The following is a 14,290-nucleotide window of genomic DNA, read 5'->3' on the forward strand; positions in this document are numbered from 1 at the left end:
ACTAAAAATAGAAAAAACAGCTGGGTATTGTGGCAGGTGCCTGTAGTTCCAGCTACTTGGGAGGCTGAGGCAAGAGATCACCTGAGCCCGAGAGTTTGAGGTTGCAGCGAGCCATGCCATGGCACTCTACCCAGGGTGACAGAGTGAGACTCCATCTCAAAAACAAAAACAAAAAACCAATGGAACAATGTTCCAAAACTTGATGACACCATTCAATTCTGGTTATATACACACTAGAACCTAATTAACAACAAATCTCAAAAAAAAAAAAAAAACTCTTTGGAAAATAATAATGTATGTTCTACAAGTGTTACATGAAAATTCATTTACTTTGATAGTCTCTCTAGACTCCTTTGAGGGTCCTTTTACTCTTAAACATCATTGTCAATCCATAGCAGATTAGAAAAATAAGAACACTATGACACAACACAGAGAAGCAGGAAAGAAGGTTGAATTCTGGTAGCAGAAAAAATAAAGCCCATTAAAACTCAAGAACTCATAAAATAAAATAATCTACAGCTGAAGTCCTCCATGGTCTTACGGTTCCCAAGGATATAACTAGATTAAAAATTCTACAATAACTGCTTTTTATATTGCTGACTCTGAGGCATTAAAAGACAGATAAAATTTTAATTTCCCTAGGCACTGTTTAAAAGAACAAACAGTATCCATTTTTATTTTTTAAATATAAACTCATGTGTTAAAGTCTAGAAGGGATATATTTTAAAATGTTAACTGTGTTTATCTCTTGGTGATAGAAGTAATTTTCTTTTTTGCTTATCTATATTTTCCAATTTTCTACAATAAGCATGGAGTATTAAATCACAAAGAAAATACTGACAAATACTGAAATTCTCTTTAAAGATGATTTCCATTAAAATTTCTGAAAAGAAAATGGTCAGAAAAAGAAAATGGTCAAAAATTGTTGGTGTGTTTAAGCTCCAGTTATCTTCAAAATTCATTTTTATGAAATACAATTTCCATTAATTTTTTTCCTTTTAAGAGTCTTATTCTCTTGCCCAGGCTGGAGTGCAATGGCACAATCAAAGCTCACTGCAGGCTGCGCTCAAGCGATCTTCCTGCTTCAGCCTCCTGGGTAGCTGGGACTACAGGTGCATGCTACCATGCTCAGCTGATTTTAAATTTTTTATAGAGACAAGGTCTTGTTTTGTTGCCTTTGGTCTTGAACTTCTGGTCTCAGCAATCCTTCTGCCTTGGTCTCCCAAAAGGCTAGATTTACAGGTGAGAGAGAGCCATTGTGCCCAATTTCTGTTAATTTTAATTAAAGTAGCCTATTCTAAAAAGTCTATAGTGGTAATACCTGTATGGTTTATGACAATGAAATTGTAACAAACTGTAACATGTAAAGGATATACCTTAAAAACCTGCCCTTTGCTTACTGTACATTGAGTGCTATCAATCACGTTAAGTCCCTTCTGAAATAAGGTAGAGCATGTATGAAAAAATGAATGAAAACCACTAGGACAATCATAAAGCATATAACATTCTCTCTTGCTAACCCTCAATTGGTGCTACTGAAAGAACAGTAGGAGATAAACCATTTCAATAGTCTGACTCAGAATGATGTTTCTTTTCTTATTTTGTTGATTCCTTTTGGACCTTATACACTATAGCTCAAATATCCAACCATCCAGCCATCAACCTTTTAAGGGAGTTCATATGCATATGTAATCTTTTACTTACCCCTCAAATCACATTTTTCCAAATATTTTTAGTCTCAACATTTTAGGTTTGAGTGAACAAATATATATATACCTCCATTCACACCTTCTGTAAATTTTTATCTTTCTGCATCTCTCCCAGATTAAATCTGCTTCCTTTCCTGTCAGAAAATTTTTAACTTTTTCAGAATATTTTCATAGGAAAAAAGTTCCAACTCCTTGATAAATGCAATTTCTCATTTAAATTCTTCTTATATGATTCAGTACTTGTGAACTGACAGCTGCAAATGCATAAAATATTATACATCGAGGCAATCTCAAGTATTATCACTTTTTAAGAAAATGCTTTCAGATTCCAGGTATATTTTTTTCCTGATTCCAGCATTACTCTTGATGATATTTGTTAAGCTACTACAGTACATATGTATTAAGGCAGCAAATGATCAATTACTTAAAGCCTATCATACAGTTAGAATGTTTACTCCAAAATTTTTAGTTCTCCAAATAATTAAACAAATTTATTTAGATCACTTTAGTTTTTCTTTTCCACTTGGTTTTAAGAGGTTTTGTTTTAGTAAATACAAATACGTATGTCAAACTGTGTGGTTGCTTTTCTGGATAATATAACAAAATCTTGAGGAGGAAAAATGGGGTTGCTGCTAAAAATTGTAATTCAAACTCCTTCTTTGCAATAATGTAAAAATGGGCAAAACAAAATGGAACCCATTTATCATTTTTAGAGTCCCATTAACACAAAAATTTAGCATTTGATCAGACTTTACAACATTATAGAGATTGCCTCGTCCAGTTTTAAATTTTAGGAGACTGAGATGCAAAGGGTGGACTTATTTGAGACAGAGATAGATTTAGCATCCATGTCCCTCAAATAATAAATGAGGTTTTTGTTACTCTTATCAGATAAAGTACAGAACAGGTTCCTAAGTAGTTCAAAATTATGAATCAAACTAATGCAAAACATACATAGGTTAGAATGGACCAAATCTAGTAATAAGCACATCCGATTTAATATGTTAAAGCCAACATGAGTTAAAAAAAGTGTCTAAAAACAAAATGAAAAACCATTATCACTGTGAACAGTTTTTTAAAAGGCATTTGAAGATTTTACATATTTAATTGGTAACTGGGATGAAAAGTTAGAAATTTTCTTCTTTTGGTGCTAAACTTAGTACCTCCAAAATATTCTTAAAAAAGAAAACTAAACCACTGGGTTTATTTTAAGCTTAACTCTTATCTATAGAACAATGGAAAAATAGGTAATGTGTTAAAACGTCAGGATTTTTTTTTTTTTTTTGGCTCACGCCTGTAATCCCAGCACTCAGGGAGGCTGAGGTGGGTGGATTGTCTGAGCTCAGGAGTTCGAGACCAGCCTGAGCTAGAACGAGACCCATCTCTAAAAAAAAAAAAAAGAAAAAAAGCCAGGTATTGTGGCAGGCGCCTGTAGTCTCAGCTACTTGGGATGCTGAGGCAAGAGGATCGCTTGCACCCAAGAGGCTGAGGTAGCTGTGCGCTATGACAAAGTGAAACTCTGTCTCAAAAAAAAAAAAAGTCAGCATTTAATATTCTTGTCTTCCATGATTTCTAGTAAGGGGAGAAATGAAAACTTTCTTTTCAGAAAAGGCTCTATTCTGTAGATGTTTGTGTGGAAATTAAAATTTTACTTTTTTGCTTTTAGAAATTTTATGTGTAAAACATTTTAAAAGTATACTGCTCAATTCTGGACATAAGGGACTTTTTTCAACTGCCATTAACTAGAAAATTCAGATTGACTAAAATCTTAAGCCCCATCATGCTTTAAGAAAATGTTAATGCATATTAGAGTTTAGTCAGGGATGACACTAAATGTTCTTGTATAATTTTTCAGTTAATTAATCTAATTTAAGCTAAAATTTATGTTAAGTACCTTTTGTACCACACCGCACTTTGGCCCAGCTGGATAAAAGGCTTATATTTTCACTTGGTTTATATAACTCGTGTAATAGCAGGTTAAAACTCATTTAAAAAGCCAGAGGCCAGGTGTAGCGGCTCATGCCTGGAATCCTGGCACTTTAAGAGGCCGAGGATAGAAGCCTAGAAGTTTGAGATGAGCCTGACAAACAGACTCTGTTTTTACAAAACAATAAAAAATAAAACATAGCCAGGAGTGGTGGTTTGTCCTGGCAGTCCCAGCTACTGAGGCTGAGGGAGAAGGGGCACTGGAGTCCAGGAGTTTGAAGTTGCTATAAGCTACAATGAAGCCACTGCACTCTAGCCTTGGGAACAGAGTAAGACCCTGTCCCAAAACCAAAACAAACCAACAACAAAAGAAGCCACAAACATGTATACTAGATAGTCAGAAGCATGCCTGGATACTTCTAATACCTAGCCAAAAAAATTTTGTATGGAAATCTCATAGCTAAGCTTTAGGAAATGAATGTTTAGAGGCCACTGGCCACAACCTTATTTCCCCTTTCACATATTGTTGAAAACAGAATTCAGCATCAATATTGGCACAAAGTATTAGACCCTAGATAGGCTGGGGCATAGTGGCTCATCCTGTAATTCCAGTGCTAAAGGATCATCAATTGAGGCAAGACTAGCCTAGGCAATATAATCAAGACCCTGACGCTACAAAAAACTTTTTAAAAATTAGTTGAGCATGGTAGTTATGAATCTAGCTACTCAGGAGACTAAAGTGGGAGAAACCACTTGAGCCCAGGAATTGAAGGTTAGATGGAACTATGATCACACTACTGCATTCCAGCCTGGGCAAGAGAGATTATCTCTAAATAATAAAAAATAAACAAACTCCATATTTATTTCATCTTTTTTTTTTTGGAGATGGAGTCTCACTTTGTTGCCCTCAGTAGAGTGCTGTAGCGTCACAGCTCACAGTAACCTCAAACTCTCTGGCTCACGTGATTCTCTTGCCTTAGCCTCCTAAGTAGGTGGGACTATAGGTGCCCGCCACAAGGCTCAGCTATTTTTAGAGATGGGGTATCACTCTTGCTCTGGCTAGTCTCAAACTCGTGAGCTCAGTCAATCTACCTGCCTCGGCCTCCCCAAGTGCAGGGTGATTACAGGCCTGAGTCACCCCACCTGGCCCAAATTCTGTATTTAAAAAATACTGGTAGTTCACAATATCTGCCTATTTCACAAAATGTGTCTCGTGAACCATAAATTAGGTTATTTTTTTAAAAAACTTACTTTATCCTTAGTATAGTAAGTGGTTAAGTAAAGAAAAACAATTATAAAAAGGGCTCCATGCCTGTAGCACAGTGATTATGGCACCAGCCACATACACCAAAGTTGGTGGGTTCCAACCCAGCCTGGGCCAGCTAACCAAAAATGACAACTGCAACAAAAAATAGCCAGGCATTGTGGTGGGTGCCTGTAGTCCCAGCTACTTGGGAGGCTGAGGCAAGAGGATCGCGTGAGCCCAAGAGTTTGAGGTTGCTGTGAGCTGTGACGCCACACACTCTACAGAGGGTGACATAGTGAGACTGTCTCAAAAAAAAAAAAAAAAAACAAAGAAAAAAGAAAGAAACAATTAAAAAGAAAATTAATTTATTAATTTTTTTGAGATGGGGCCTTCCTGTCCAGGTTGGAGTCCAATGTTAAGATCATAGCTCACTGTAGCCTTGGACTCCTGACCTCATGTTGAGTAGCTGTGATCACAGGTATGAGTTATCACACCCAACTGAAGACTTTCTTTTTAAAGCTGCATTTGATTTACATAATTATAACCTTCACAAATAAACCTATGACAAAAATATACAAAATACAAAGTGTTACAAATAGTTAGATTAGTTTTCATAATTTATTTTTAAATATAAAAAACTATTAATACTTATAATTTTACTTTATTATGGATTTTGAAAGCCCTTCTGAAGTCAAAAGTAAACATTTCTAAGCTACATTTGCACTTCTGTCACTGGGTCCTTGACATCTTGACATGAAGTACAGAGTGTAACTCTTATTTCCAATTAAGACTACAACTATTTTCCTGTCAGGAAGTGAAACAGCACCCTGAATTGTACAGTATGGTTTTAAAAAATAGGACCTGGCCAGGAACAGTGACTCATGCCTGTAATCCCAGCCTTCTTTTCCAGTTTTGCAAATCTCCATCATGTTTGGCTTAACAGAAGACAACTAGATTCTCCTATGTTTTTCAGCATTTCATCTGTTGTAGTTATCTTCTTTGGGCTGAGGTATATGAAAAGAATATGCTGACATGAAGCTGGAAAAGAGAAAAACCTTAGACTCCTGTGAAATGGCTTCTGGAACCTCCAGGGGTCCATAGACCATACTTTGAGAATCACAACACTAAGTATAAAATAGCTGTTCAATACACTTAGTAACTAATATAGAAATTACAGAAGTAAAGTTATGTAGAAAACTGAGTATAGTCTTACCACAAGTAATTCAAATTCTTGAACAGCATGCTTATTATAATGTTAGGGTATAAATTATTACCATGACATATATGGTATAAAATTCTTACTTTACAACTCAAAGTAAGAGAATAAAATCATTTTCACATAGCAAATAACCTCTTTATCATTTCCTGAAAGTGATGGAATATTTCTCAATGCTGGTTGCACATATGAATTACTTGGGAAGCTTTAAGCACACATATTCAAAGATACCTAATAACCACAGTTTTCAAAATGGACTAAAAAGTACTCATAGGTATCTATAATAGGCAAATCATAGAGACAGCAAATAGAATAGTGGTTACCCAGAGCTGGAGTGGGGGTATGGGGAGTTACTGCTTAATGGGTATAGTTTATGTTTGGAGTAAAGAAAAAGTTCTGGAAACAGTGGTGATTGTTGTGCAACACTATGAATGTTCTTAGTATCACTGAATAGTATACTTAAAAATGGTTAAAATGGTGAATTATATGCTTTTTATATGCCATCTGTTTTTATTTTATTTATATTTTATATATTTTTCTTTTTTTTTTTTATCCATCCCATCCCATGTTTTAGAGATAAGAGTCTTGCTGTGTTGTCCTGGCTAAAGTGAAGTGGTATCATCAGAGATCCCCAGAACTTCAAACTTCTGGGCTCAAGTGCTCCTGCTGCCTCAGCCTCCCTAGTAGGTGAAATTATAGGTACAACTCGCCATGGCCAACTAATATATATATATTTTTTTGTAGAGATGGCTCTCCCTCTTGCTTAGGCTGTTCTCAAACTCCCATTCTGAAATTATCCTCCCACTTCGGCCTCCCAGAGTGCTAGGATTATAGGCATGAACCACAATGCCTGGCCTTTCTCAATTTAAAAAATATGAATATTAAATTAAAAGAAATGTGTAGCTCATGCCTATAATCCTAGCACTTTGGGAGGCTGAGGCAGGAGATAATTTCAGAATGGGAGTTTGAGAGCAGCCTATGCACAATGAGACTTCATCTCTACTAAAAACAGAAAAATTAGCTGGGCATGGTGGCATGCACCTGTAGTTCCAGCTACTGGGGGGGCTGAGGAAAGTGGATCGCTTGAGCCTAGGAATTTGAGGTTGCTGTAAGCCAGGCTGATGCCACGGAACTCTATCCAGGATGATAGAGCAAGACTCTGTCTCAAAAAAACTCCAAACAAATGAAAATACCAGCTGCATTATAAACCACCTAAAACTGTAAAGTTTCATTAAAAATTTATACCCCTTTATAAAAACCACAAGATAAAGTCTGTTTTTTTATACTTACAGTACATTTAAACAAAAAACAAAAATCCTAATTTAAAAAGAAAAAAAGGTCAAGAACACCAGCTTAATTAAGAGAACTAAATACCTAAAAACAGAACAGTGAAGAATACCTCAGTTTACTTACCTGCAACATGCTGACTATCTCAACTTTGTTGAAGAAAATAAAAGACGTAAGAGTAGAAAGAAAATTCTCCTCAAAAACAGATGGTGTAGGCAAAATGATATCCTGAATGTACTGCACCCTGTAAGTCTGATGTATTTTTTGCCTTAGTTCAGAGTCTGTTATTGGTATAACTTCCTTAAACTTTGCAGTTTTGGTCAAGAATTCTCTGTGTCTTTTTGGCTGAGCCAAAGCAGGGTCATATTCAAGGCATCCCACGACATCCATGATACACTCATCAGAAAACATTACCTCAAAAAGAGTTGCCTTGTTTAGGAATAAGATTCCTCTAATAATTTCATATAAATGGTGTAAGCCTTCAGTGTTTTCTAGGTTCTCACAAGCTTGGAACAGCTGCAGTAGTTTTTTAATATAGCCTTCATTTTCTAAGGCCAGAGCCAGCTTTTCCCTGCGGATAGGTGAGGAGAGAACTGAGGTAACTAAATCAGCAATCTCTTCAAGTTTATTGAGTTCACACGTGGGCAGGTCAATCAGATGACTGGTTTCAGGCATTTCTTCAAATCGTTCTTCTTCTGATTCATCAATGAGGTCCTGAGTGACTTCCACTGATGGGTCCTTACCCTGAACCTAAAAATACCCAAGTATAGCCAGTCACTTTAAAATATAAAATAAAACAAAAAGAAAAAGAGAATAACTCAAAATCTTAGAAATCAAATCAGTGACCTTCAGTAAAAATACCTTACAAAGTTCCAATACTAGTAACATAGTCACTGCTAATCAACAGTGACGTACAGTAGGGAAAAATACACAAAGTTTATAGTCAACTATTTGAGCCTAACTAAATCACTATAGGTAATTTCATCTATAAATTTCCCAACTTATAACTTGAGATTAACTCTAATTGCTGAGAACCTAAACATTTCAGTTGATATTATGTAGATTCATGGTTATTAAGTTATATTGTAACAATGAAGAGTTGCTTAATAAACTGACCATCCATAGTAATTTTGAATTTTGTGAAAGGTAACTCTTCTATTTATCCCCATACCACTATGTATCACTCTTAAAGTAATCCCACATCATTACATTGGTTTGACAAGGAAACTACTAAGTTCAAACAAAACTAAATCATCCTCATATATTCAGAGTGAAAAAATACAATTTCCTCAAATTACTTTTGAAATTTTCTTTTGGAAAAATATTTGCTTTTACTGTGAACCTAAAACTGCTTTTAAAGTCTCTTAAAGAAAAAAAAAGGCATTTGGGGCTGGGTGCCGAGGCTCATGCTTATAATCCAGCACTATGAGAAGCTGAGGCAGATAGACTGCCTGAGCTCAGGAGTTTGAGACAAGCCTGAGCAAGAGCAAGAGCAAGACCCTGTCTCTATTAAAAATAGAAAAACTAGCAGAGCCCTGTGGTGTATGTATGTCTGTAGTCTCAGCTACTCGGGAGGCTGAGGCAAGAGGATTGATCGCTTGATAGCTCAAGATAAACACAACTAACAAATTTTCTTCTATAATGAATTACTCTATTCAACAACAAAAATGTTTATATCACTACTCTTTATAAATTTTTTCTAACTCCTTACGTTTTTTTTAAATTAAAAACAATTTATTTATTTTTTGAGATAGAGTCTCACTTTGTCACTCTAGTTAGAGTGCCGTACTATCATAGCTCACAGCAACCTCAAACTCTTGGGCTTAGGCAATCTTCTTGCCTCAGCTTCCCAAGTAGCTGGGACTACAGGCACCTGCCACAACACCTGCCTATTTTTTTAGAGACAGGGTCTCTCACTCTTGCTCAGGCTAGTCTGGAACTTCTGAGCTCAAGCAACCCACTTGCCTCAGCCTTCCAACTCTTTAACGTTAAAAGTGCGACTATCCTCAAAATATCCCAAATATCCTGCGTACAGCAAATTTCAAAAGTTTTCAAGGTCACTAAAGTAATACATGAAGAAGAGATCTAAGACCTTAGAAAAAAATCATAGATGGATACACCTTCTTGTAAACTGAGCTTAGGGAAATTGACACATAATTATAAAGGAAAGGATAAAAGCGGTTCACATAAAATCCTTACGAACTCAGAAGAATTTCCTTCTAGTCTTACAAGTTAGTGCTAAATTGTGCAGTAAAGAATTAACTTTGCTGGACTAGCAGCATGGCTAAATTTAACACCCCCTCCAAAGGTGGGAACGTTCACCTAAAAATCAGTGAAAAATGGAGAGAAGGAGAAATAGTAATAGAAAGCAAAGAAAAAATAAAGGAGTAATGCTATAAGGGAATTCAGTATTAACATTGGTGCCTCAAGAAAGGCTCAGAGTAAGAGAGGAGAGGAATTGTCTCTTAGCTCAGTTATACCAGATCTCTGGAATAATGAAGCCATGTATTTGCCAAGACCACCCCTGATCTTGGAACCTGAAAAGTCAATGGAAACCTATAAATTTTGAAGACTGACATTGCTCTGTATGGTTTGTCATACAATATGATGATGAACTGGATGAACTGTTAATGGGTAGGATTTGAGCAATGCGCCAGTATCTAGACTCTCAGGTTACATCTATTACTACACCGTGATGTGGTATAACACTTATATTGCTGATTGAGCTACCTTATGTACCATAAATCTCATAATATTGATCAATGTACTGGGAGATGTAATGGTGATATAAAGTGACTGGCCTAAGGAAGAACTGGATTTTGTTAACTATTGGTTAATTTCTATGCTTAACAGTTCTGTACAAGTTTATCATAAGGTATAAACTGTATAACAAGGAAGGGAATGAGTAATCAAATTAGTACAAAAATATAAAAAGTATGTCATGGCTTTACAGGACAGATTAGTCATTTCTTTAGATCTATCTCTACCTCATAGATAGAGGCTCTTCCAAAATAAGGCATATTTATACTGACACTATCAGTCATATAACTGCTATATTAAATGCATATGCTCAGACAAATACCATTTTAATGTATGAGTTCTGGTCAAGGGGTGGCTTGGGCAGTAAAAGATTAATCTTGCCTAAAGAAAGGTTTGGCCCCTGTCCAATTCTTCCTGAGAAGAAAACTCTGAACACCAGAACATCCTGCCTCATAAATGCGCCATTGTCTTAACAGAAGGCCTTGGGCCTTGAGGTATCCTTGACCCCTGGAGGTGCTGCAAAATAAGATCAGCCACCCGGGCCATCAGCCAGGCTTATATGAGAGACACCCAATGAAAATGCTGGACACAAAGGTTTGAGGTAAGCTTCCTTGGTTGGTAATACTTCATACATGTTGCCATACATCACTGCCAGGAGCACTCCTGTAAGTGCTGTCTGAATGATTCTACTGAGACACAACTGGAGGCTCAAGCCTGGAATTCTCCTAGACCCTGCCCTGGGTGTTTTGCCCACTGGTAATTTCAACCTGTATCATTTCACTGTAATAAACTACAACGAGTTTGACATTATTACTGAATTCTTCAAGTCTTTTGAATGAATTATTGAAATGGTAAGTGGCCGTGGGGACGACCTCAACTACATGAGTGAAAAGAGTACAAAATAAATTCCAGCAAAAATGTCCAGAGAAGGGCGGCGCCTGTGGCTCAAGGAGTAGGGCGCCGGTCCCATATGCCGGAGGTGGCGGGTTCAAACTCAGCCCCGGCCAAAAAAAAAAAACCCACAAAAAAAAACAAAAACAAACAAACAAAAAATTTTCCAGAGAAAATATACAAAGTCTTAAAGAATATCTGTATATTCAAGAATATATATTGTGTGAGGGGATATACAATCTGAAGAGCTGATCGCTGAAACATATTACCCACCATATAAATTTATGTTCTGGCAGATATATAAATCAACACCCTAGTTCTAAAAAAGATGTGTGGACATCTGACTTTTCCATTATTCATTTATTAAATGTAGACTCAGTACACATACAGTATGCGTCAGTTACCATGTTGGCATTAGGGAGCAGAGTAATAATACAAAATAAAATATCACTTTTCAGGAATTTATAATTGTCAAAAGTTACTCTTTGGGGGGAGGGGATAAAAACAATTTTATTTTTAAATTTCATGCTTCAAATTTGTTACATTAAGTACTTTAAGATATCAATTTTGACTTAGGCCCTAGTTTCTTGTACCCTCAATGAATCCCCAACAATAAAAAAAATTGACTTAGACAATATTATTTCATATAAATTTAGTTAGAGAACAACCAGCTATTCTGCTTATAAATGTCAAAAAAAAAAAAAAAGGAAACAGAATATTGAATAGCCAAATTTTTTAACTCACACACTTCTTTTAACTTGCTACTGGGTTAAACTGTTATATTTAGCATTTACTCTTAACAGTTGGTAAAACATGTTATCAAAATATTAGGCAAGAGATGACATCTTTTGCATAAAGTAGTTCTCTGGGTTGCGCTTACTCTTGACAAACAATGGCACCTTACACTAAACCCTGTATCACAGGTTGCAAGAACTGATGAAAGCAAAATGAATCTTTAAAGGTTAGCCAGATGCTTTGGGCTTAAAAAGGGGGGAAAAAAAAGTCCCATACTGCATTTCACCTTGTAAAAATAAGGAGTGTTTTAGCAATTTAAATCTTTTTAGATGTAATATAAAACTTAGTACACTAGGCTTTATTTTGAAATATAGTTTACAACCAAATTACTCATAACATAACATTGGCACTTTAGTACAAGGGCAAACTTTAAAAACAAAATATTTTTAGAACTTTAAAATTAGGCCATAGTATAAAAAACAGTCCATGGTCTTATATTCAGTAAATTCATACTAAACTAATTCTATTTTTGTAGGATAAAGGCCAAGAAAACTTCACACGTGCTATAAGTTTATTACGTGTATTTACATGACTCTTTCCTCCCTAGGTACTTAACACTACCACATTATACAATTCCCCACTTTAAGCAGGCTTTGCAGGAAGGATGAGGCCAGATCACTGTCTGAATAGCATATGCAGGGGTATAATACCAAAAAAACAGTTTGAAAGCTATTCAGTGACCATTAAATACTGTTTCTATAAAAAATGATTTTGGGGCATTTGTTGGTAAACACCTACCCACTGCATTAAAAATAGGGCCTCATTCTAATAAGCCTCAAGTACCCTTTCCACATTTACCACTGTACTAAAATGCAACTATTAAGAAAAATTCACAGCGCAGTGGCTCCTGCCTGTAATCCTAGCACTCTGGGAGGCTAAGGGAGGTGGATTGCTTGAGCTCAGATGTTTGAGATCAGCCTGAACAAGAATGAAACCCTGTCTCTACAAAAACTAGCTGGACGCTGTGGCAGACATCTACAGTCCCAGCTACTTGGAAGGCTAAGGTAAGAGGATCTCTTGAATCTAAGAACTTGAGGTTGCTGTGAGCTATGATGATGCCAGGGCACTCTACCCAGGGTGACAGAGTAAGATTCTTCAAAAAAAAAAAAAAAGTAAATAAATAAAATAAAATAAAAATTCACTTTTTTTGGGGGGGCAGTACATCAGATTGTTGGCATTATTATTGGCATGGCTGCTTCTAGTATATTGAGCTTTCAAATGTTCAACTAGTTTTCAATCCTTGCATGTCTTAGCTAGATATTTATAATCCTATTCACGATCTCAATTTGCAAATTTCCTGAGAACAATGAATGATAATCTTAAATTACTATTTCCCCCCAAAAAAACAACAGAAAAAGTTGATTCCTTTACCATTTCTCCAAATTTAAAATTTCACTTATAAGATACTCAATTGAGAATATTTATTACCAAATAGTTACTTTAGGCTGCACTGCACTTACTACAATTACATCACAGTGCATACAACACATAAAGCAATGAGATGAAGTCTAATTATGTTTTTTACATTAATTACTTCTACACAAAAAGATTCCCTAGTGAATCTACTTCAGAGCAGCTTACTATAAACACCTAAATTTAAACAACAGCCCTTTATCTTACTTTACACCTGTACTTTAAGGTTTTATGTTGAAATGTCATTATTTCCTTATCTGAAGGATTAAAGAAAATAGGAACCCAGTGGCTTGGAGGTTTGGGAAGAACATTTAGTGATTGTGGCTCGCTACATTTGGCTCCAGCAACGTTTTGATTACTTTGAAATTTAAAAAGTAAGCTGGAACTTGATAAGCTCGAGTTATAATTTTGATTACTGGAAAATGTTCTTTCCCCCATTCTGCATGGCTTGCCATGCAGCTACTGATGAGTTACAACCATGTTCCCTTTCTTTTTTCTCATCAACAGTCTTCATCTGGCAATTCTGATCCTTGGTCTTCTATCAAGCTGTTGTTGGTTGTTCCTGGAATGTTGTAACTTTCTCCACTACCCACCTTGAGCTTCTTAGTCACCTTTTAGTCTGCTTTTTTGGGGGGATAGAATCTCATTCTGTCACCCTGGGCAGAGTGCCATGGTATCAACAGCTCACAGCAACCTCAAACTCTTAGGCTGAAGCGGTTCACTTGCCTCAGTTTTTCTATTTTTAGTAGAGACAGGGTCTTGCTTTGCTCAGGCTGGTCTCCAACTTGTGAGTTCAAACAATCCAGCGGCCTTGGCCTCCCAGAGTGCTAGGATTACAGGCATTAGCCACTGTGCCTGGCCAGTCTGCTTTTTAGATTGTAGGATTTCCACTACCCGTCTTCTTCCTTGCTGCCAAGCCCAGGATATAATAGGTGTTGCTTTTTGAAGGATCTTTTTGTTTGTCTCAATATAGAAATTTTCATGGGTGGAGGTGGTGAATTCAGCCTACGAGCTGAGGCCAACATCTGAGTCTCCAGCAAATAAGCT

The 14,290-nt window shown here is 36.2% G+C and overlaps 1 protein-coding gene across 2 annotated transcripts in view; it reads right to left on the reverse strand.

The window, feature by feature from the left end:
• The window catches only part of PPP4R3B (protein phosphatase 4 regulatory subunit 3B), a 66,408-nt gene that overhangs the window by 35,751 nt on the left and 16,367 nt on the right, over window positions 1-14,290 (reverse strand). For both annotated transcript variants that reach the window (XM_053588873.1, XM_053588872.1), the window contains exon 4: window positions 7,511-8,134. In XM_053588873.1, the coding sequence (XP_053444848.1) occupies window positions 7,511-8,134 (624 nt within the window). The remainder of the gene's footprint in view (window positions 1-7,510; window positions 8,135-14,290) is intronic.

This window comes from Nycticebus coucang, chromosome 4 (genome assembly GCF_027406575.1).
Source record: "Nycticebus coucang isolate mNycCou1 chromosome 4, mNycCou1.pri, whole genome shotgun sequence".
Classification (NCBI taxonomy): Eukaryota; Metazoa; Chordata; class Mammalia; order Primates; family Lorisidae; genus Nycticebus; species Nycticebus coucang.